The sequence below is a fragment of the Panthera leo genome, chromosome B2 (assembly GCF_018350215.1).
Source record: "Panthera leo isolate Ple1 chromosome B2, P.leo_Ple1_pat1.1, whole genome shotgun sequence".
In the NCBI taxonomy this organism is placed as follows: domain Eukaryota; kingdom Metazoa; phylum Chordata; class Mammalia; order Carnivora; family Felidae; genus Panthera; species Panthera leo.
In genome coordinates this window covers 110,369,943-110,394,797 of record NC_056683.1, presented here as the reverse complement: position 1 = coordinate 110,394,797, position 24,855 = coordinate 110,369,943, and the positions used below count along the sequence as shown (strand labels likewise).

Genomic DNA, 24,855 nt, shown 5'->3' with positions numbered 1-24,855 from the left:
GCTATTTCAGCAACATCCCACAAGCTTTTATATGCAATATTTTCATTATCGTTCTGTTGCAAGAATACCTTAATTCCATCAACATAAATTCTTTACCTAGCATTTTACATGGAAATTTTAAAACTTGTTTTTCAATTTCCAAACCTGTGGGGATTGTAAAGATCATCCTCTTTTAACCAATGCCTAATTTAATTATATAGTGGTTAGAGAAAATGGTCTCCTCTTTAAAATACATTGAGCTTTATCTTACAAACAAATATATTTGTTTTAGTAGGTATTCCATATTTCATCCAGAATAATGTGCATTTTCTAATGGTTGGAAGCATGATCCTATATTGATTGAGTCAAGATTCATTGTTTTTCAATTACCCTTTATCTTCATTAATTTTTTGAATAATAGAAGTATCAATAATTGGATAAACTATATTAAAATCTTCCTCCAAGATGGAAAATTTTCAGTTTATCCCTGTAGTTTTATCAATTTTTATGTTAGGAGCTGTTTTATACATTTTATCCAAGCTTTATGTATCTTTCTGGTGAATTGAACATTTATCTTTACATAGTAACTTCTATATTCCATATAATGACCTTTTTTAAGTAAAGTGTATCTTATATTATTACAATTACTCCAGCTTTCTTTTGGTTAGTATTTTATCAGAATTTTTTATTACAAACTTTTATTTTATGTCTTTTCATGACATTTTGTTTTAGACATCTCTTTAGTAAATAACATAAAGTTAAAATTTACTCTTTCTTTATCCAGTACAATGGCCTTCACTTTTAATCTGATGAATTTCAACTACTCACATTAGTTGTGATTATTAATATTTTAGGTCTAGTTCTTACCATCTTGCTTGTTTTATATTTCTCATGTTCTCTAAACACTTCTTCATATTTTATCTTGTCCGTTACAAAATTGAGTGTTTTTTTCCCTTTAAATATATTTTTATTTTCTGTTTTCTAATGTCTACCTATCTGGAAAGACAACACTCTATTTCTCTTACTTCAGCCGTGACCCTTGAAATTTTACTATGCACATTTAAAGAATAAAATTACTATAGAACACCCTCCCCCAGGGCGCCTGAGTGGCTCAGTCGGTTAAGCGTCTGACTTCGGCTCAGGTTATGATCTCACAGTCTGTGAGTTCGAGCCCCTGCGTAGGGCTCTGTGCTGACAGCTCAGAGGCTGGAGCCTGCTTCCGATTTTGTGTCTCCCTCTCTCTCTGGCCCGCCCCCACTCACACTCTGTCTCTTTCTCTCTCTCTCACAAATAAATAAACGTTAAAAAAAAAAAACAAAAAAAAAAAAACCAACACCCTCTTCCAAACAAGAGAAGGATGCTACATTTAAATTTCATCACATCTAAACCTGATTTACATGCTAATTTTGTTCAATAGTTGAATTATAACCTTTAAAAGAATCTGAATGTCAAATTGTATTAGTATTATTTTTCAACGTGTGTCTATCTTCACCTACAGATTTCTCAGTTACATTGCTACCATCTCTCTCACATCTCTGACTTTTCCTTCAACATCATACTTCTTTAGCATCTCCTTCTCTAGAAGCGTCTTGAGCAAAGACCTATTGGTGGAAAGTGTTCTCAGGTTTTATTTATGTGACAATGTCTTTAAATCATCCTTATTGTCGAAAGCCTTTTGCTAAGCACAAGATCTAGGTCACCAGTTAGGCACTCTGATTACTTTGAGTACATCGTGTCACTGTATTGCTTTCTCTTCCTCCACTAAGGTAGAGGAATTCTGTTACCAGTTGAATTGTCATTCCTTCCATATGATCTATCCTTTCTCTCTGTCTTCTTATATATTTTTTCTTTGCCCTTGATCCACTGCAGACTCACTATAGTTTATGGAGTGAGAGCTTCTTTTTATTGTGAAATTTTTCCAGGGCACATGGAGTCATTTTTCTTTCCTTTACCACTTTGGAGAATTCATAGCCATTATTTCTTCAAATATTACTATTTTTTCCTTGTGCTCATTATTAATGTGTTAGGTATGCACATTTTTCTTCTTTCAACATCTCTTTCTAATTTTTCATCTCCTCATTTCTCTATGATGTATTTAGTGTAATTTGATCAGTCTTAACATACATTCACTAATTATTTCTTCAGTTCTATATGTTATTTTACCCATCCAGTGAGAATTTTATATAATTTATATTTTATTATAATAGTTATTTTTCAAATCTTACTGGTTATTTTAATAATCTATTGTTTGTCCTTATTTTTGAATTCATATTTTAATTCTTAGAAGATTTATATATATATTAAAGTTCAAGTTTGAAAAATTGAATATCTGAAGTACCTTGTGATATAAATGTGTTGTTTGTTGTTTCTTCAGGCTCTCCCTTATGAAGGCTTTTTTCTTTCTGTGATTGGAACTTTGATTATGAGCTCATAGTTTTATTTTATTTCCCTCACTTTTATCTAAAATTATCTTTCTTTCTCTCCATTGTCCCTATCTTGCTCAACTTTTATTCCACCCCTAGTAGTGTCTTACCATTTGTGGGATTCTGTCCTGCAAGTGAACCCTGGCTCATAAGTTCCCCAGGGGTCACAGGGTACCAGATGGTACCAGCACTCACACTTCGTGGTGAACCCTTTATGCTTACCTGCTCTGGGACTGGGCAAAGCCCTTCCCAGGTTCAGCTGATGATCTCAAGTTGTCATTACTCACTTTTCAGAAAATGCCTATTGGCTGTTTGGGGGTTTCCTGTTTGGGGTGTCTCTCAGACTCCCTATTGCCTTCCTCTCCTTCCTTCTCCGTAGATGCTAATACCTGGTAGGTTTCTGACTGTTTCAGTCCACATTTCTAGGGCTCATTTCAGTTTGTTTTAAATATTGTCCATGGGTTTCACTCTCTGTTTTTACAAGGGGATTTGAAGGAGATTTAAATACTGTGTTGTTGCTATCTTCTCCAAATCACCTGGGGAACTTATATTTTTGTCCCACCATCTCTGGCTTAACAAAGGCTCACAGCCTATGCACCCCTACTTTGCTCCTTGCACACTTAGTTTTTGAGTTCTTGTTTTACTATAAGCACTTGTCCACAGGGTGACCTCACCGTTCGTGAATCAGCAGGTGTTCTTTTTCTCCTCTTGCAACAGAAGGGAAGATTCTGGAAGTTTCCTTTGTCTCCTCTGAGCCCAGCACTTCAACAAAAAGTATGATTTTGTAGCGAATATTGTCTATCGTGTTCTCAGAATTAGAGTCCAAGAGTTGTTTTTTTAATGTTATCCCCAAACCTTGTTTTAACAAGATTCATGCCTTACTTGCTTAAATTAAAAAGTGAAACTCTGATGTTCTAGTTCTGGGCAATTGTATAAAATTTATTATTAAAACTTTATACAATCCTTAATCATAGAAATATAAATTTTATCTTCTTTAAAAAATCCATTCTTAGTTAATACAAATATGCACAAGCCTTTGAAAAAGAAAAATATGCTTTCTTATAGTGTTTAGGTTAAAGTTTATATTAGGACATATGTTTTTTTCCTAAATAGCATCATTTTATACGATGACTCACTTGTTTGTTTTGTTTTGTTTTGGGACACTTGTTGGGATGGAATATTATTGGAGATCACTTGCTGGAATGGAATGCTAATGAATATTAACATCAATGTAGTTGTTGTTAAAAACAAATTATCACCAAATTCATGATAGAAATACAGATGTTATCATTGGGTAGTGGCTGATAACAGGGAAACTGTTTTAAAATTTGTGTAAACTTGGGAAATCTACATAACATCTCTGTGCTTAGTAGTCTTATTTTTTAAATGTGTATAATAATAGGGGTGCCTGGGTGGCTCAGTTGGTTAAGCGTCCAACTTCAGCTCAGGTCATGATTTCATGGTTTGTGAGTTCAAGCCCCGCATTGGGCTCTGTTCTGACAGTTCAGACCCTGGAGGCTGCTTCAGATTCTGTGTGTCTCTCTCTCTGCCTCTCCCCTGCTCATGCTCTGTCTCTCTCAAAAATAAATAAATACTAAAAAACTTATAATAAAATGTGGATAATAATAATAATATTACCTCATAGAAATTCTGGGTAGAGATAAATAAGATAAAATAGAAGGTGCATAAATAATAATTGGTGTCTATTAAGTATTTATTAATTGGCATCCATGGGAATGAGGATGACATTGATGGTAATAATTATGGCATGATAATGTGTTACTTTTCCTGGGTAGGAACAGGTTTCGCTTATTAAGCTTTTGTGTCAAAATGGATACCATAATAAGAAAAAAATCATAATGGGAAAAAACATCTCACTCGTTTTTGAGTGGATTTAAAACAATGCCACTTTTTAGAGCAAGGGTGATTATACTTATGGAAATTTTGTTTCAGGAGAAAAAGAATGGAGCAGTAACTTGGTTGAAGCCTTCTAAATAGGGACAGCTGCCCTGCTTACTCTCTCTGATAACTCGTTCTGCTAGACCTCAGAACAAGTCTGTGTATAAGGCACATTTGGTGAAATGTTTGTCACTGTTGATTATTAGTCTTTGGGTACTAGCAATGTGGCCTCATTCATTTATTGGTGATGTTAAGTTGTTCTGACATGGCCCTCAAGACAGCTGTGTCCTATCCTCAGAGTGACAGGACAGACACTCAGAAAGGATTGCATACGTTTATTGAACACCCTTGGCTTCACTGTGTGCAACATTCCAAATGTGAACTGTCTCTGCATACTTTATTACCCCCGGAGGTCAATCTCGAGAATTCTGTGGATATTGCTCAATGTAGTAGTTAGTTTTCTTTAAAACTCATGATCATTTAAAATAATAGCTGCATAAAGGAGGCTTTCACACCAAAAAACTAAAATAAACTGGCTATCAACTGCTGCTTTGAACTACAGCAGATTCTTATGAGTTCTTGAAAAAAATGTTAACTCTTAGAATGTAATATTGCACCAAATCACTTACACATGATTCATCAAATCAGTTGAGAAAATAATTTTAACCCTTTGATATTTCTACAGAGTCAAAGTGATGCAGTGAATTAGATAAAATAGGAGGAGTGAAAATGAAAACAAAAATTCGTGCAAAGTTACATATGTGTCGATGCTTTAGGATCCCAGATGTTTACCTACAAGTATTTCTTGAAACGTTACACAAATCAAAATAGATTGCTGGTAGAAATAAACATGCAGTAACTGCTGGTACACATGTTTGCATTATTTAGGTCATTTTTATTTATTTATCATGTTTGCTAAGAGTACACAGAACAGGCTGGGCACTACACAGGAAAATTTATCTTTAAAAACAAGAAAAATGAAATTCATGATCTATGCCATACATGTGGATTCCTTAAAATTTTTCTTTTCTCCAAATTACAGTCTCTTTTAACCTTTCCCATTATTTTACCACCCTTACATTCTCATGTTCAGATGACGAAGCATTGCTTTTCACCTGAGATTTATCATTCCATGTTTTCTCCTTGACTCCACCCCTCTTGCCTCTCCTTGATGCCGACTCCCACCATCCTGCATGTTCAGTTCTCGCTCTAAGAAGCCCTCCTCCCTTCACCTGCGAATATCCTCAGACTCTTCTGGCATATAAAAATTTCCCTTGCTCTTTCTGCTTCCTGAAGTTGTGCTTTTGCTCTGCTTTCATTTACAGTTACACCTCTTCAATAAGTTTCCCACCAATTCTTGACCAAATTCCTCAGACTTTTATTTCATGCAAGCTGAGTATTAACCTCTGACACTGTCCTCAAATAACTCACTTAAATCTCAACCCAGACCTCCTAATTGCAGAGCTTAATTACCTTCTCTCACCCCTCTCCCATTCTCAACCTCTCTGATGCACTCAATGTTGTTGGGCTCTCGTCCTTCTTGATGTTTTCCTCTCTTGGTTCTCATAATATCAGACTCCGTTTTCTTCAGTCTGATATTTTCTCAGCATTATCTTTCTGCTATTTCCACACACACACACACACACCCCGCCCTGAGGATTGGTTCTTCCATTGTCAACTTTCTTTTCTCTCTTCACACTCTTTCCCAGCAGGGCCCTTCCACCTTGCTATCTATCTCTTTGTGGGTAAGACCCCAAGGTGTTCTGAAGTCTAACCTGCCTTATCAACTCTGGTCCCACATTTTCAAATCTCAGCATCACTCTTTGTCTGCACAGGCTCACGACTGACCTTCCTATCTTATTCCCCCTTCTTTCCTTTATCCCTCAACCCCAGCAAATCCCAAAGGGAATTGCCACATGATTTCTATTCTTTAGTCACGTAGACATAAACCTTCAAATTCTACTTTGCGTAATCACCGTTCTTTTTGTCAGGCTCTAATTCAGTTGTCAAGTCATGTTAGCTTTGCTCTTTCTCCTCTGAATCATTGCAGTGACTTTTCAGCAGGTCCCTTTCTGATTTCTGTCATTCTTCCATTTCACATCTACTAATAAATTAAGTTCTCCAAAACTTCAAATTGATTAAGCTATTTAGATAATAAGTGTTCAATATTTCTTCATGGAAAATTTAGAATACATTCTACACATCTTAGCTTGAGGATCTAAAGCCTCTATAGTTCAGTCTTAAACTACATTTTATGTCTTTTTTCTATAATCACTGTGTATACCTATAAGAGATACCAAACCAATTCATGTCCATGTTCCTAATTTTCCTCCATCTTTTGATACTGTCATTCTTTTTTCCTGTATTTTTCTTCCCATTTCTGGCTATATGATCCTTCATGGTCGATCTCCCATGGGATAGCTTCCAAAAAATTTATTTGACGTCCGTAGGAAGAAGTGATTGTACCACCACTGAAAACATCTCACGCTTGTTTTGATGATTGTTATATACTACCTTGCAACCCATAGTATCTTATATTTGTTTGGATACTTGTCCATTTTCTCTACTTGACTGCAAATTACTTCTAGGTAGCATCGTCCTTTTCTTCTGAAAGTGGAGATAGAATGTTTAATTGAAAGATTGAGGGACTAGAAGCTCAAGAAATTCAGCTTTATACCTTCATTTAATACTTTAAAAATGTGTTGCTTAACACATTTTAAATCTGCTGAGTCTCAGTGTTATCTTGTAAAATGAAGCTATTCCACCTATTTTTTAGTGTGTTATGAGACGTAAGTAAAAATGTAAAGTACCTTGTAGGGCACCTGCACAGAAAAAGAGCTCATTGTAGTCATTGTTGTTGCTGAAAGAGTAGCTATTTCTTAAACGAATAAATTACAAGAAAACTTTAAGGTGGCATTCACTTTGTAAAACTAAACTAATCTTTTAAGAAATATGTTTAGGGGCACCTGGGTGGCTCAGTCTGTTAAGCATCTGACTGCAGCTCAGTTCATGAGTTCATGGTGGATTCCGTTGGGCTCTGTGCTGACAGCTCGGAGCCTGGAGCCTGCTTCAGATTCTGTGTCTCCCTCTCTCTCTGCCCCTCCCCCTCTCATGATCTGTCTCTCTCTCAAAAATAAACATTAACATTTTTAAAAAATAATAAAAATAAAAATGTATTTATATTTTGACATTTTTATTTTATTTTTTGCTTATTCAATGGTTTCTTTTTTCTATGCTATTTTCAATTACAGCTTAACTTTTGTAAAAAGTTTTTTTGCTGCTGCATACATTGCTCTTTCTACTTTAAATTCCTTTAGAAAATGTTTCTTACTTTGGTCTTTTTTAAAGTTTTTAAGTTTAATTCCAGTAGAGTTAACATACAGTGTAATATTACTTTCAGGTGCACAATATAGTGATTCAACAATGCTATACATTACTCAGTGATCATCAAGATAAGTGTACTCTTATCCCCATCACCTATTTCACCCATCCCCCCCCACCTCCCATCTGGTAATCATCTGTTCTTTATAGTTAAGAGTCTGTCCTCAGTTTGTCTCTCTCACCTTTCTTTTCCCTTTGCTCATTTGTTTCTTAAACTCCACATATAAGGGAAAGCTTATGGTATTTGTCTTTCTTTGACTCATTTCTTTCACTTAGCATTATACTCTCTAGCTTCATCCATGTTGTTGCAAAAGGCAAGATTACATTCCTTTTTCATGGCTGAATAACATTCCATTGCACATCTATATATACCATCTCCTCTTTATCCACTCATCTATTGATGGACACGGGCTACCTCCATAATTTGGTTCTTGTACATAAGGCTCCATCTTTTGAAATGATCAAATGGTTTTTATCCTTTCTCTATTGATGGCATGTATCATGTTGATTGATATGCAAATATTGAGCCACCCTTACATCCTAGGAATAAATATCATTTGATCATGGTGAATAATTTTTTAAATGTATTGTTGGATTCATTTGCCAGCATTTTGTTGAGGATTTTTGCATCTATGTTCATCAGAGATATTGGCCTATAGTTCTCTTTTTTTTGTGGTGTCTTTATCTGACTTTGGTAATACTGAGTAATACCAGAGTGTTACTGGCCTCATAAAATGAATTTGGAAGTTTCCTTTTTTCTTTTTTTTTTTTTTTTTTCAATAATTCAAGAAGACTAGGTATTAACCCTTCTTATAATGTTTGGTAGAATTCGCCTATGAAACTGTCTGGTCCTGAACTTTTGGTTATTTGGAGATTTTTGATTACTGATTCAATTTCAGACATTTTTATGTTACAAACACATAGGAGACATCATAAAATACACATGATGAATTTATACACTTTATACGAAGAAGAAACTGAGATTCCAACAACCTTTAGAAACCACTGTAAATATGTTTCTAATTTATTAACATACATATGTGCGATAGTGTTGTTAAATTTATTACAGTTATCCAAACTTAGAAGGGACGGTTTTAATATAGAAAAAAAAGAAGTAAGAGAGAAAAAGAGAAGGTAAGAAAGCCAGCAAGCAAACAAGAAAGAAACTGATATCTAAGGCTAAATCTAAAAATTTTACATTCATTGTATATTTCAACTCAGTTTAAAATTTTTCTTTTAATGCAATATTAGCAGTTAATTGGCAAATGGTTGCTATTATATGCTATTATATATATTTCCATAAAATATATATGGTAGGTGAAAGTGCATACCAGATATTTCTTCTGTAATAATTTTTAATTTGAAGAATTCAGTTTTGCTTTGTCTGTGTTCTGCTTATATCTTGCATTATTTTACTGGTCCCCATGTTAGAGAAATAAAATGTTTTGATTTTTTTTCTCAAAAGGTGACATTTACTCTCTTGTTTTCTCAAATACTTTGATCTATATACAGCCATATGTAATATATGGCTAATAAACTTATTTTTGAATAATTACCTTTCCTTTTGACAGGCTTATGTTTAATTATTTCCTTTTGTTAATGTTGGTTATTTTGTAGAGATAGAATTCTTCATCTGGAGTAGCATTTCTCAGTGTTATAGTCTATGGATCCCTAGGGTCTCCAAAACCCTTTCAGGTGACCTGAAACACTTTACATAATAATATTCAACCACTATTTACCTTTATTGCTCTCGTTTTTTCATGAGCATACAGTGGAATTCTCCAAAGGCTAAATGATATGTGAGAAAGTCATCGCTCTTTCAGCCAAAGAGCTGTTTGCTTGAGAATCCTTATGTCTAAAAACAATATCTGTTGTAATTGCTGTTACATTAATTATCAATAGATGTAATCCACATAAACAAAAGTTTTTTTGAAGTCCTTAATTTTTTAAGATTGTTAAAAATTTCTGTAACCCAAAATCTGAGAACACCCTTATAGAGAATAAGAAATGGAACCAAGATAAGATTGTTTGTTGAGAATGATAAATCTGTCATTTTTACTATAAAATTTGTTAATTCATATATTAAATCCATGTATTTATAAATACATGTAATTGTACATCATAATAACTGTTGGTACTGCAGCTAAACTCCACATTTCTTTGTTCTTGGAATTTCTGTCAGCCAAATATTAATTACTGTCCATATTGATGCTATATATATATATATATATATATCCATATGTATTAATGTTATATACACTCACACACACAAACACATGCACACACACACACACACACACACACACACACACATACACACACACACACACACACACACACATGAGTCTCCTTACTGTCAACATACTGGCTTTTTAAGTTGTATCTGTTTTCAGCCTCATAGAACCAAGGCTACCTTTGACTCCATGCAGACAAAGACTTATCTCCTGAACTTTCCTAAAGTCCCATCCTGCTCTCATTCTGTTTTTGATTAATGGCTGGAGACCAGTCTTAGAGCTCAGCAAAAACTATGAAGCAAAGGACAAAGAGAATTTCTGATTTTTTTTTCAGGGCATTACACTTGATGACAAAATAACACACACACACACACACACACACACACACACACACACACACACACACAGGTGCCTGGGTGGCTCAGTCGGTTGAACGTCCGACTTCGGCTACCGTCATGATCTCACGTTCGTGAGTTCAGGCCCCACATCGGGGTCTGGGCTGACCGCTCAGAGCCTGGAGCGTGCTTCCGATTCTGTGTCTCCCTCTCTCTGCTCGTCCCCCACACATGCTCTGTCTCTCTCTGCCTCTCAAAAATAAAAAAAACTAATAAAAAATTTTTTTTAAATAACACATGCACACATATATAAATATGTACATATTTATATATAAATATGTATGTACATATATGTGTACATATTTATATATTTATATATTTTATAAAATTTATAAAATTATATATATATATGTATATACACGCACACATGTAAATTTAAGTGTTGGAACAGACACTTACATGATATGAAGCAGATTATGGAATTGAGACAAGGAAGAAGTTCCTTTACTTCATGATAAAAACCAAGCACTACTTGAAAATACAAAATTTAGGCCTATCATGATCATTTTATTGTTTTCTTAGATAGCTATCTAAGAACCTCTGTGTCTGTAGCTGTAATTTCGTAAGTATAAAAGAGTTATACAAAAGCCAGACTTTGACACCAGCATGTTTAAAAGATTGAAATGGTAGCCACACAGACAAGACCTCTCGTGTGTTCATGACTGTTATCGTGGAGAAGTCTGATTTAGATAAGAGGACAGAGTCATTAATACTTGTGATTCCTTTGGAATCTAAGTTTCTGTATAAATAAAAGATGAAATCTACTGTTTGAAAGTCAGGATAACATTTTCATTCTTAATTGATTAGAATAAGGTTACCTAAAATACAGTGTTTAGGCAAACAGAAAAGATATATTTTCATCTTCATTGTTATTATCATTTTCAAATACAGATAAGTAACTCTTCTATTGATCCCACCAGAAAGAAAATGGGTTGTTAGAAGAGGGACACTCTTTCCTTTCCGCTCTGCACAAGTTCATGGTTTATGCAGCTGGCAATATAATGCATAGGTTCTGAAATCAGAGAGAACTGAGTTTGGGAGGCCAGCCTCTAGAGGTGGAATGGCACAGTGATTAATAACACAATCTCTAAAGCCAAAATGCCTGAGTCTGAATCCCAGGTTTCCCCACTAATTAGCCCTGGGATCTTGAGTCTCTAGCCTTCAATTTTCCTACCTACAAAATGGGAACAGGAATAGTACCCACTTCCAAGGTGGTGAAATATGTTCTCATTTATAAAGTGTTTAGAACAGTGGCTGGAACATAACAGGAATAACATTTATACTATTTGTGAAATAAATATAAATCCTCATTCAAGTGGTTCTGGTCCAAGTAGACTGGGGTCCATGGTTCAGTCCTGTCACTTAATTCATTCTGTGACCTCGGACAACACTTAACCCTTCTCTGCTCCATCTATATAAGAGATTTAAAATAAGAACACCTACTAAAGAAAACTAAATTTCCTATGATGCCCCCAGCTAATGAGTACCTCCTAGGATTTCCTTGTTGCTGGGAGTGGCACCACTATTTTCTTCCAAACTCAAAAAGTGCATTAAGGTATCCCTTATTATATAATCTCTTGCATTCACATGTACTCAATCCTATTTAATTGTACCTATGAAGCCTTATTTATACTCAACTCTGTCAGTGACTTCCAATTGCAGAAATCATTGTTTTTATGTTGACTATTAAAATACATTTCCAATTTCTTTCTCTGAATCCATTCTCTCATATTCTAGTCTTGTTATTTTTACAAAGTACATTAGAACATGATTTCCTTCTTGAATGACCTTCACTGGCTAGGACATTGAGTAGAGAATGCTCAGCCTGACATCTATCTTTCCACATGATAAATAACATTTTCTAACCTTTGCAGATGCACTTCTCCTGCCCTCCTCAAAATTCCATCTGCTCCTTGAATCTCTTCTGTTCTTTGCTATATCTAGTCTTTCTTCATATGATTGCCTTCACTTGAAACTTGCCATCTCCCTCGGTCATATTTCCCTCTATATTAAGGACCCATTCTATTTTATTTATTTTTGAGAGAGAGACAGACAGCGACAGAGCACCAGGTGGGGAGGGGCAGACAGAATCTGAAACAGGCTCCAGGCTCAGTGCTGACAGTGCAGGACTCGTGAGATCATGACTTGGGCTGAAGTTGGACGTTCAGCTTGGGCTGAAGTTGGCTGAAGTTGGGCTACTGAGCCACCCAGGCACCCTCAAAGGACCGATTTTAAATTAGACTTCCTTTTTTAATGAAAAGATACTGTTTACTAAGGGACTTATGCAGAAAATAAAATTCATTGTGTTCTAAAATTATACAAAGTATGCAAATCACTTTTTAAAAATCGATGTTCTAATAGCTATGATGTTCCAGTGATGAGTTGTGGATAATTCTTCCTTCCCTTCCTTTTCACAAATAAGATGCAGGTACACTCAGATTATCACAGAATCCCAAGGCCTCTAAATCATCTGATTCTGCTTTCCAGTCATTGTCCTTAGGCTTAGGAACGTTTGTCATCCCTGTTTGGCTTGGAGATTGCACTGTTCAGCTTAGAGAACTCTAAGGCAACAAATATCAAAGTATTCACTTTTAGCATCTTGAATTGTTTATTCTTCCGACTAGAGTGGGATATCTGCACTGACGTGACCCTAAAAACTGACAAAAGTAAAACATCACATTCCTTATTCTTGTGCAAACTTAGCAAGAAATTGAAACATCTGTCCTATTTGATTCCAAAATTGGGTGTGGCTATTATATATCGCTATTTCTTTATTTCTTCTACATCTGATCTTAAGTGTATTTCTTCAGATAAACCTTCCAAGGAAAAAAATAAAAATAAAAAATAAATTAAACTTCCTTCATAAAATGTTTTCTTAAAAGTCCATTGGTACATGTTGATACATCTTTTATGGTAATTATTATACCTTTTTAGAGTCAAGTATTTGTTTTATCCAAACCACCACTCACCTAATCAATGCGCAAGTTATACAAGTAAATGGATTGTAAGTGTGTTATTTCTTTTTTGTATTCTGAGCAGTGACAATTGCGGTACATTCATTATTCCTAGTTCAGTAAATTTCTGTTGCTGTTAAGTTGCTTACACAGAGACTGCATCTCTATAGCAACTGCCCTAGGCTTGCGGTTTACCTTCTGGTGCCTCTGTTCTCCCGGTTAGCTTGAGCAATTGACATATGACTCACTTCTTGCCAGCTTTTATCACGTAGCTAGTTTATGCTGGGTCAGAATACAGAATTTGGAAAAGAGAAGCAGCTCAGGTTTTTATTCTACCCATATTTATTTCTCCAGGGATAACAAATGAATCCAGAGCATAAACATCTTAGGCTTATGTGTGCTATAATCCTCAAAAATAAAATCTGTATTTCTTGTGTACAAGAACCTTGCATTAGTTTACTTTTATAAACATCCTCCATAAAAATTAGCAGATTCTTGCTACACAATGAAAGTGTAACTATCATTTGGTTCTTTTAAGAACTCTGACATCATTTTAAAAATATAGTTAAGTTACTTCAAAATATCACGTACCCATTTATGCCTTTTCTTTATTCATGGCAGCTAACAGAGCAATTTCAGACCATGGTCATTTAATCCAGCATTTAACTGAGTTAAGCTTGTATTTAAATATTTCTAAACTAATCAGGGTGAAATTTTAGTAACTCACTGCTCCAGCCCAAATGGATGCTCTAGTCCACAGTTAAGTGACACTGCCAACATCAGGAGCAAGGGACGCTCAACACAAGGAAGCCACGGATGCCCTGAACTAGGTCCTTGGATGAAGTGAAGCCAGTTTGCAACCAATTTACCTGAGACCCAGATGTAAAGAGTAAATTATGGCCAGAGCTGGAGAGGTTCTTTCCTGGTTCAAACTCTGCTCCAGCCTGACAAGGAAAAAAACAAACAAACAGCTGTTTTGGGGTCTCAGTCTTGGCCTCCGAGTCCTGATGAGAATTTTTTCACCAAAGTTGCTAATTAAAAAATTAAAATTTGTAAGTAGTTTAAAAATATTTGCTGCAAAAAAGTGGTCGTAATTTTCTTTTTTCCCATTTTGTTCTTTTACATAATAACATCTCTTTCTAAAGGTCACATTTCTTTCTTATTAGAGAAAATTTGCATACTGACCTATTTTACCCCTTTTCTATTTATTAGTGAGCAGCTGGTATGCAAAATCTGAATAAATAATAGAAAACCGACCCTCTTTCAGATCATTAAGAATGCTAAAAAACTGATGTGAACATTTAAAGATCATTTAATTATATTTTCTTAGAATTATCTCTGACTTAAAAATCTTCCACATTATTCCACATGTGCCTGTACACCAAATAGCAAGTAATTTACATAATGTAAGCTAAGAGTCATTGTGTATTTGAGCTTTGGTTCAACTTAAAGTGTCTTTTAATTGCCTCTACAATTATCCATCAAAAGACTAAAATCTAATCAGTCCACTAATAAAATATGCTGGCGGATATTTTTCTCAGGATCTAGCTTATGTATTTATCTCCAATGTCCTAAATTCCAGAAGTGTTGGTAGTTTGGGGAAGGAGTGTTAGGAGTCAGAGAGGAGAGCCACATTTGGGAGCGTCACTGCAGGTCCTTCTTATCATAGCCAGCTTTTGTCAGCCCTAACCACAGCCTGATACGGTATCCATTGCCCCCCACCCTCTCCCCAAGTCAGAGAAGTTGCCTTGTTTGTCAGGAAGTTCTTGTTCATAGAGACACTAAATGCTGAGTTCGCAGAGTAATAGATCTTATGATTCAAAAACCTTAAATACAAAATTTCTTCTTTGGGAAAGCTGGAAAATAGACCATGGATTGATGTGTCCTTTCTTTACTCTCTAGGAGAAGATCTGGAAGATGTACCGGCTTCAAAGAAAGCTGAAGGTGAACTTGTTGTCTTCAGTGTATTTAGGAGTTTTCTCTTAAGGCTATGATGTTTTGTCTGTTTTATTTAACTATTCTTGATTTAGTCTTTAGCTTTTCCTAAGTAATATTTAGATGGCAGACCCATTTTATAGACAAACCGCTTTTTTACATTATTTGGAAAAAATATGCATATCTTCACATGTTGAAGGCACTAGTTAGACACTGGTTTATTTAAAAGTAAATATTAGATGCATTTATTGTCCAATTGCTTACAGGAACAATATTTCAAAACCATCATTTCACTATTTTTGAATTGAATGGGGGTGTTATTTGATAGAAAGAGAACCACATAAATGTTTAAAGGTGAAGTTGACATATTTTTATTAAAAAATTTTAAAACAATTTGCCTATACTAACAGCAATGGCTAGAGGAAGGAAGGGAGGAAGGAAGGAAAGAAGGAAAGAAGGAGGGAAGGGAGGGAGGAAGAAATGGAAGGAAGAAGGAAGGAAGGAAAGATGGAAAAAGGAAGAAAGAAAAGCTCAAACTTCAGAAAAATATATCACAACTAGATACATAATCTTGAGCAAGTCTTTTCAGGACTAAATTTCTTTATTTGTATTGTAAGAGTTTCAACTGATTTTATTTTATTTTTTTTACTGAAGGGTTTCCAGAGTCCCTAGAGTGGCATGTTATATAATAGATATTTTCTATTATACTTCCAAACTTGCCTATAAACAATAGAGCTTGTGTAAGAGTTGTTCTTGCCATGAAAATATATGTACTATAGCAGTGCCCAGAATTAATTACCAGTATAGAAAATAGTGTTTTGAGGAAAGACACAAAGAAATGGACACCTGAGTCTTAGGAAATGATTTACACTTGTCCTAAGATATGTTTTCGAATACTTAATTTTTAGATTTTTTTGAAAACTTGAATTATTAAGAACAATAACTCTTAACATGTTTTTGACTTCTGGACAATTGCTTCTCAAATCATTTTATACATAAATAATCTGACAATCTTTTTAAAATGGGATAAATGTGGGTTGGGGCCTAAGAACTACCTTTATATATTAATCTCCAAGTAACAGTGAAACTCTTGGAATATGGATCACACTTTGAGAAGAAAGGTCTTTGAACATATTTAGAATTTGATGAAATCTAAAACCTAACTTTTGATGAAAGACACATGCATTCACATCTTTGTTACCTTTCAGGGTTTTACAAGAAACCCCCCAAAGCCCAAATGTGAACACCAGTTAATGTGAACACTAGATAAAGGGGTTCAACTAGATAGCTTCAATTTATCCATCACTAGATAAATACATGGCACGTATCACTACAGTAGAGAAATCCATGAGCCAGATGAGAAAAGGGACTAATACAGGACACCAGTCTGCTGACATTCTTTCATGGCAAAGATGATTATTAAAAACTTAAGTCCCTCAAACATTTAGAATTACTTTGGGGAGGCTGGCTGGCTCAGTCAGTTAGGCATATGACTTTGGCTCAGGTCATGATCTCATGGTTTGTGAGCCTGAGTCCTGTGTCGGGCTCTGTGCTGGCAGCTCAGAGCCTGGAGTTTGCTTCGGATTCTGTGTCTCCCTCTCTCTGCACTCTGTCTCTCTGTCTCTCTTTCTCAAAAATAAATAAACCTTAAATTTTTTTTTAATTTAGAATTACTTTGAAATATTCATTATTTAGCCCACTCACTCTTACATGTTATAACTTTAAACATTAAAGACCTCTTCTAAGAAAAAGAATATGTGCATCTGCTAGCACTCACCCACCAACATCCAACACATCAGGACCAGTGTTCCTGTTTGAACAAGTACATATTGAACACCACATTCTTTTCTTCCACTGGCTCCTCTTCTGCTACTGGCTCTTAGCTATCAATTTTAGGGTGAGAGATTGAATAGAATCTGAATAAGAACCTAGAATATATTATAAAGAGGGAATTAGCTCCTGTTTCTTTCATATTGTGCAACCGTTTAGACATTTTTAGTCTAATAGCTACATATTTGTCTAATAGCTGTGAATGTACAAATTATTTACTTTCATATTTTTGTATACACCAGAAGCTGAAGATGTGTATTCCACAAAGAAGCAAAAAAGTAAGTTTATAATTACTTTAAAACTATGAAGTCATTCTATATTAAAGGTAGAAGTATAAGCCGGCACTTTAGACCCTTAAGAAGACCAGTATGAGAAGAAAAAGATTTTTAGCACAGACATGATGAATAACATTAAAGTAGGTCATTTATATTTCAAAAATAAGCCCACCACTTTTTGTGCCAGGCAAGAGGCACGTATTTGGAAGAATTACAAAGTAATGACTGAAGTGGCATTTATCGCAGACCATTCTACACAGCTCTGATCCTGTGCACTCTCACTAAACTTGTGCTTCAATATGTGCTACTGTCTGCTTTATAATCAGACAGCTGAAGTGATATGCTGAACTTTCTTATATCAAAGAGAAAAAAAATGTAGAAATAAGACTCAGCAATTCAATTGCTTAGAAACTCGCTTCTTTTAAGATTGAAAGTTCTTTTTGGTTTTTCTAGATATGTGGCAGGCTGTTAATAGTCTTTGGATCGTTGATTGTAGAATGCAATCAACATTCATGTGCAGTTACAAAATTCAATGTCCAAGATTCTCATCCTTCTGATATTTCCAAATTAGATATTTTTCTTCAAATGGTAAAGCGATACATTTTGGATTCGCATTTGCATTACAGTCATTGCTGGACAGACTAAAAGAAGCAATGTTTGAAATAGGTATGACTGAAGTTCGTTTCACTTAATGCTTTTAAAGAATAGACATTTATCTGAAGAAATGAAATCAATAATGTTCTCTGGATTCTAACTGCTTCTTAAAGGTATTTCTGCAGGAAGTTACTAAAATGCCCACCGCAACAGCAAATGACTCCTACTCCGTATTAATACTTGATTCACTGAGCAAATATTAAGTGCCTACTACATTCCAAGCTCTGCTTCAGATGTTGAGGCAATTGCAGCAAATAAGACAGGGAGTCATTATAGCCCTTCATATAATCAGGTTTTGAGAAAAACAGTACTTTTCACTATTATTTCAAAAATCTATAAAGTCAATCTGGGCATGTTTCTGGTTTAAACAGGAGTTTCCCAATTATTAACCTACTGGTAAAAATTTGTGGCTATGTCACATAAACAGTTGAAGTCTTTATTTTATAAATAAATATTAAAATATAATTCAAAAGAATAGGTGGATTGTATCAAGGTCAATTTCCTGTTTGGAATATTGTACTATAGTTTTGTAAAGATGTCACCATAGTGGGGAAACTGGGTGAAGGGTATATGGGAATAGCTCTGTATTATTTCTGACAACTGCAAACAACTCTATAATAATCTCAAAATAAAAAGTTTAATTAAAAACAAATGAGGGGCACCTGGGTGGCTCAGTTGGTTAAGCTTCCAGCTTCAGTTCAGGTCATGATCTCACAGTCTGTGAGTTCAAGCCCCACATCAGGCTCTGTGCTGACAGCTCAGAGCCTGGAGCCTGCTTTGGATTCTGTGTGGGTCTCTCTCTCTGCCCTTCTGCTATTCACACTCTGTCTCTCCCTGTCTCAAAAATAAATAAAAACATTTAAAAATATTAAAAAAATTAAAATAAACAAATGAATCAATTCAATATTTTTAACAAAAAACTCATCAAATATTTTAAGTTTGATTGGGGCATTTTCTGTAGAAAAACAATACTTCCTATTTCCATCTTACTATAAAATAGTTCTACAGTCTGATATTCCTGAGCCTTTTATATAAGCCTTAACATTTGCAGATGTAATGATATTTTCATTAACAGCCTATCAGCATCAATTAAGTAGATGCTCGGAAATGTGCCCATGTCTAGTACAGTTCAGCTGGAAGGTAACCTGTCCCTGCTGGACTCTTCTACTTTTAGCACTGATGCTGCCATTCATCTTAATGCAGTCCAGCTATTTTTTTTAATGTTTATTTATTTTTGAGAGAGAGCAGGGGAGGTGCAGAGAGAGGGGCGGGGCAGAGGATCTGAAGCAGGATCGGCATTGACAGCAGAGAGCCCAACCGAACAAACAGTGAGATCATGACCGGAGCCGAAATCAGTCACTCAACAGACTGAGCCACCCAGTTGTCCCAGTGCAGTCTAGCTTTATTGCCATCCTTGGCAGTGGCCCGTCAAAGCCCCAAGCACTTACAACCTTGGGAGTGGGGGCAGATTGTGTTACTGCCTGTCTTTAAAGCTACAACAGAAAAGAAAATAATTCTGGATAAGATGAAGGGGAAAAGAAAGAACAAAGTCAAGATTTCTCCAAACTACTTTCATCATTGAAAACCAGTGATTCAAGTCAGCTGACACCCAGGGAGATGAAATCAGAATAATTCCTTATTGCTTCCTTTAGCTGCTTAATACCCCTGCTTTGCTTCATTCTATTTCATAAGCCCAGATATGAATTTGGCCAGCTTCACCATATTCCACATAGCAGTCACTTCAACAGTCATTCTCTTTCTTGGCCATTGGCAAAAACTCTGTGGTTCATTAACAGAAGGCAAATAGATAAAATAGAAAACACTGAAGAGTCAGTAGGTGCCCATGATTGTTCGGAGAAGTTAGAATCACCATCTCTTAACAAAGCTGCTACCTGGGAGCATTGGGAGCTCATGCCCTTACCCACCACGCTGTACTGCCTTGCTTGGCTTTAACACATTTTCTGTGTTGCTCTCTGCTCTGACAACAGAGCGGCTACCTGGACGCATTGTTGTAAAAAGTATTCCCCAGGTGCCTGGGTGGCTCAGTCAGTGAAGCATCCGGGCTCAGGTCATGATCTCGCGGTTGGTGAGTTCCAGCCCTGCTTAGGGCTCTGTGCTGACAGTTCAGAGCCTGGACCTTGTGTGTCTCCCTCTCTCTCTCTCCTCCTACCCCACTCATGCGCTGTCTCTCTCTCTCTAAAATAAACATAAATGTTAAACAAAATTTAAAAAACAGTAACTATGCCATCTCAGGAGAGTAAGGGCGAGTGGAAAGCCTCAAGACTCTAAGACCACAAGGCTCTCTGTGGTTTTATAAAAACATTAAAAGAAATAAGAAAAGTCAGTTATTTTTCATATAGATAAGCTCATGTTTTAAAATCTGTAACTATATAACATTTTTTCAGAGTACAGTGCACATCAATAGATTCCTATAATGTAAGTACTTTGACTTTCTATGCCAGATAATTTTTATTATCATTTGTTAAGGGATTATTATGTGTCAGGAAAGATTTCAAGTGCTTCACCTATATTTACTGATTTAATTTCCACAACATTTCTATGAGGTTTTTGCTATCGTCTTGATTTTACATGTGAGGAATCTAAGACACAATGAGGTTTATTAACTTGATAGTTACTGTCAAGGCTATCTAGCTGAAGAACCCACGTCCACATACATTGTATTATCTGGCTGTGATTTACCTTTGTTCCTGCTCATGTGCTGCTTGTTTTAACAAATTATCATGCTCTCTTCCATAGGCCCCATTAGTTTCTTCCAATGTGTCTACTTGGATGGATACAATGGCTATGGATTTCAGTTTCCTGTCACTCCTGCGCATCATCCCGGAGGGAGCTCTGGCCAACGAAGTTCTCCAGGACAAAAGCAACAAGGACAATAGATACACATGCATGGCCCTTACAAGTGCTTTGAGACTTCGACGATAGGACCTATTGTTTGTCTGCAGTGGCGTAGGCAGTTAAAATCATGAATCTGGGGAGTTTCTCTGAAAATGTTTTACTCTCCTGCCTGGCCTAGAGAGAAAGGGTGGGCAAAAGGATTGAATGATAAGCAAACGTGTTGAAAGATATGGCGCTCAAGAATCTGTTATTTGTGTTTGTTGCTAAGTGTGGATGCTTATATTTTCCTATTTCTATTCACTGTAGAGTTGCTTACAAATTAAAGTTTCCTTAATAACGATATTTTAAATATAACTGACACAATTACAAAATGGAATTCCTGATTTCAGTTAGATATATTCTTACATGAAAACACAGACTATGCTTTCAGTTTAAGGAGTACAGGAGCCTATACAAAAGCTACTCTTTATGATGTGGATCTCTAAACGCAATTTGCCCACTAAGTTGATGTTTAATAGTTTAGTTTTACTTATGTCTCTTTCTATTTTCGTTGTGGCAATGCTCTAAGAATGGGTAATAGTTGCACCAAAGAGTGCTGTAAGTTCCTTGTGATGCTCTTTTACACAGAATTCAAAATATCTCTGAACTTTGGACATGATAAAATGAGGTAGAAATGTCTGATAAACCTTCTCTCTCAGATTTGTCTTAAATTATAATTAGGACATTCACTCCAGTGGAAATATACCATCCAATTAGGCAGGTCTGGTGAATCATTTGTTTGACATAAAGGCAAATGAGATGTAGTATTTTCAGATTTCTCCAGACTATGTCCTAATGAAAATGTCACCTGGATGAAATTTTAGTTCAATCACTAAATTTGGGTGACAAATGCAAAGGCATTTCCTTTCACTTAAATAGGATCATTCTGTACAGTTAAATGGGTTTTCTCAAAAAAAAAATATATATATATGTATATAAATGAATGTCATCAAAATTGAAGAACTATATCTTAACCATAAGTGCTTCATGAGATGTCTTACTTGTTTTTTAGTTAAGTGGTTATCAGCACCAATAGAACAAATGACAATTTTTAACTTACTTGATGATCACTGGGAATGACTATTATGGCTTTGTCATCTTTTTGTCTTCTGGTGATATGAACACTTATGTTCTTTACCACATTTTTCTATCAACTTTAAAAGTCATGCCACTGTGACCTTAATTGTGTTTACAGTTGCAACTCAACTTACAACAAATGAACTCAGGAAATAAATTAAGTTATCCTTTCTGGCATTATAATTACCCTCTGCTGAGGTAGCCAGAGCCAATACTAGCCAAGTGACTTATTTTCAACAACTATCAAGTTCTTTAAGTCTAATTTAGAACTCTGATTTACTAAAATATTAGGCTAGGGCATCAGTAACACGTTCAGTATTAATAATGGATTTTCAGTGACTTTGGTGAAAAGAGTTGGTCTCAGGCACCTGCTGGTAGATCTAACTCACACCACAAAAGCCAACATTATAATGAACCAAGATTAATGACACTCTTTTGGGGGGACCTAGAGTGTATAACTTCAGGACTGACCAGATGGTATCATCTTGCAAAGCTTCTTCATGTAGCAATGGAAACTTGTGGAGGGGACAGTTGGTAAAGTTTATTGCTCAACTGCTCCTACGGCTTCTTCAATTTAATGAAGAAGGGAATAGAGAGCAAATATGACAGTTGTTTAGATTTCATAGAATGATTTATCCATTCTTTCATTCAATGACTATGTATTAAGTACTTACTCTTTCTAGGACACTATGTTAGGCACTGGACTATGTAAGAAAAATACCAGAAATAAATTCTGTTCCCAGTGCTATCTTGACACAATGTGTGCCCTTGGAAAATTTACTAAATATACTGTGCTTGTTTTCCTATGTGTTAAATAGGGATTTCAAGACAAACAACCTGATACCTCACAGATGTACTGTGGACACTGACAACATATCTTAATATGAATATGATGTCAAAATAAATTTCTGAAATAATACTTTGGATGTAGCACTAATTTTTCCTCCGAGTGCTTTTCTACATTGCATCATTGCATCTTTCATTGTCATAAAAACTATATTTAATAAAAAGTAAAATATGCCAATTTATTGTAATTGGAGTTTAAACAAACCAGTTAAGATGTAAACAATGTTAATAATAATTACAGTTTATCTGCTTAAAGTTACAATGATGATAGCACTTCAAAAATACTAACTAAACTCTCATCTGTTTGTATGGTTCCATCAAATAAAGCGTTTCTAGTCCTTCAAGTTTGTGCTTTACATTTTAAAAGGAAAAGATAAATGGTTGGATTAAAAGTTTTTGTCTTTAATAGGGAACTCACAATTCATGTCATTTGGTCATAAATATGTAAGCATTTAATAATTGTTTTAGTTCTCCATTTTGTCCAAATGGTATGAGATACACACTCTCTCCCACACTTCACTTAATAGATGAAGATCTGTAGAAAATTGATAATTATGGGGTACCTGGGTAGCTCATTAGGTTAAGTATCGGACTCTTGATTTCAGCTCAGGTCATGATCTTACAGTTTGTGAGCTTGAGCCCCACATCAGGCTGTGCACTGACTGTGTGGAGCCTACCTGAGATTCTCTCTCTCTCTCTGCCCCTTCTCCTGCTCATGCTATATCTCTCTCTCAAAATAAATAAATAAACATTAAAAAACTAAAAGAAAATTGATAACTATGTACGGTTTTTATTTATGTTTAGTTTTCATAAAATATGATAAATCATCATTCAAAAGGGACAAGTCTTTTTCAGAATAATTCCAATGAAAAGCACCTATATATTGATTCATTCTGGTATATCCCTGTAAAAACTCCTCATAGAAATTTTTGGAAATTAAAACTGTGTTTCCTTGAGTTATTATACTGGAAAAAGGCAAAGAGAATAATGAATGTTATTACTGATAGAAAACTCAGGGACCATCTAGTTCAATTGGCACATAGAGAAAAATAAACCTAATCCCTAGAGAAATGCATAAATTTGCTCAAAGTCACTGACTGCTTCAAAGCTTGGCCTAGAACATTGGTCTGCCGGTTCCTAAATGCTTTTAACTACATCCTCAGTGTGTTATTAGAAAACTTGGCTGATTTATCCAGCATCTCAAAATCCATTTTTTGAATTATAATCAGTGTCAGATATGTAACCCCATGTGGAAAGACTTGCTTTTTCCAACATGAGAGCTGTAAAGGACCTCAAGAGTGATTCACATTCACCTGCCTTAGAGATATAGAAAAGGAATTTCAGAGAGGTTAGGTGACATTCCAGGATCACATTGCTAGTTAGTAGCAAAACTAAACCAAAAACTCAAGGGTTCTATTTTCTAATCCACTGTGTATTCTCTACTCTGTGTGAATCCATATAATGTCTCCATCATTATAAGCTTACCTCTGTAATTTGCAAATTCATTACAGCATGGAAACTCAGCACAGCCTTCCAGAAAGCTGATGACAGAAAGCTTTCCAGACACCTGACGACATTTCTCTACTTCTTTCAGGCTTTTACTACTGCTACCCTGTGCCTTGTCCCCTTGTTAATCATGTATGCCCATAAAACATTTAGACGTTCTTGTAGATGTTTTCTCTTGCATATAAAACTAAATAGCTTTATTTTCCCATATCTGCAAAAACAGTCGCTGAAAGGCCCCAAATATGTACCCCAAATAAAAAGAAAACAAAGAACAACTGTCTTTATATTAATCACAACTCATCCAAAGATGTGAGTTAAAATAAAAATATATGCTTATCAAAACACACTTAGACTCTAAAGGAAAGCTCAGAATAAATAACGAAGTGAATTAGTGTTTATTAATATTAAGTCATACAATTTCCAGTAAGAAGTGCATGTTAGCAAACAGTAATAGCAAAGAAGGAAATCCTTGGTTTCTTACACAGCCACATTCAGTTCCTGGCCATGTGCACCTTGCAAGATTACCCATTCCTATATCCACGTTCCGTGGTAAACTTTTATCAAGAACTAAC

At 35.3% G+C, this 24,855-nt stretch overlaps 1 protein-coding gene across 1 annotated transcript in view; it reads left to right on the top strand.

Annotated features, from left to right (window-relative positions):
* Positions 1-21,071, top strand: part of TRDN (triadin) — a 394,142-nt gene extending 373,071 nt beyond the window's left edge. The window contains exons 38-40 of the mRNA XM_042939743.1: positions 15,168-15,209; positions 17,273-17,308; positions 20,717-21,071. Of these exons, the coding sequence (XP_042795677.1) occupies positions 15,168-15,209; positions 17,273-17,308; positions 20,717-20,856 (218 nt within the window). The 3' untranslated portion in view covers positions 20,857-21,071. The remainder of the gene's footprint in view (positions 1-15,167; positions 15,210-17,272; positions 17,309-20,716) is intronic.
* Positions 21,072-24,855: the final 3,784 nt, after the last annotated feature.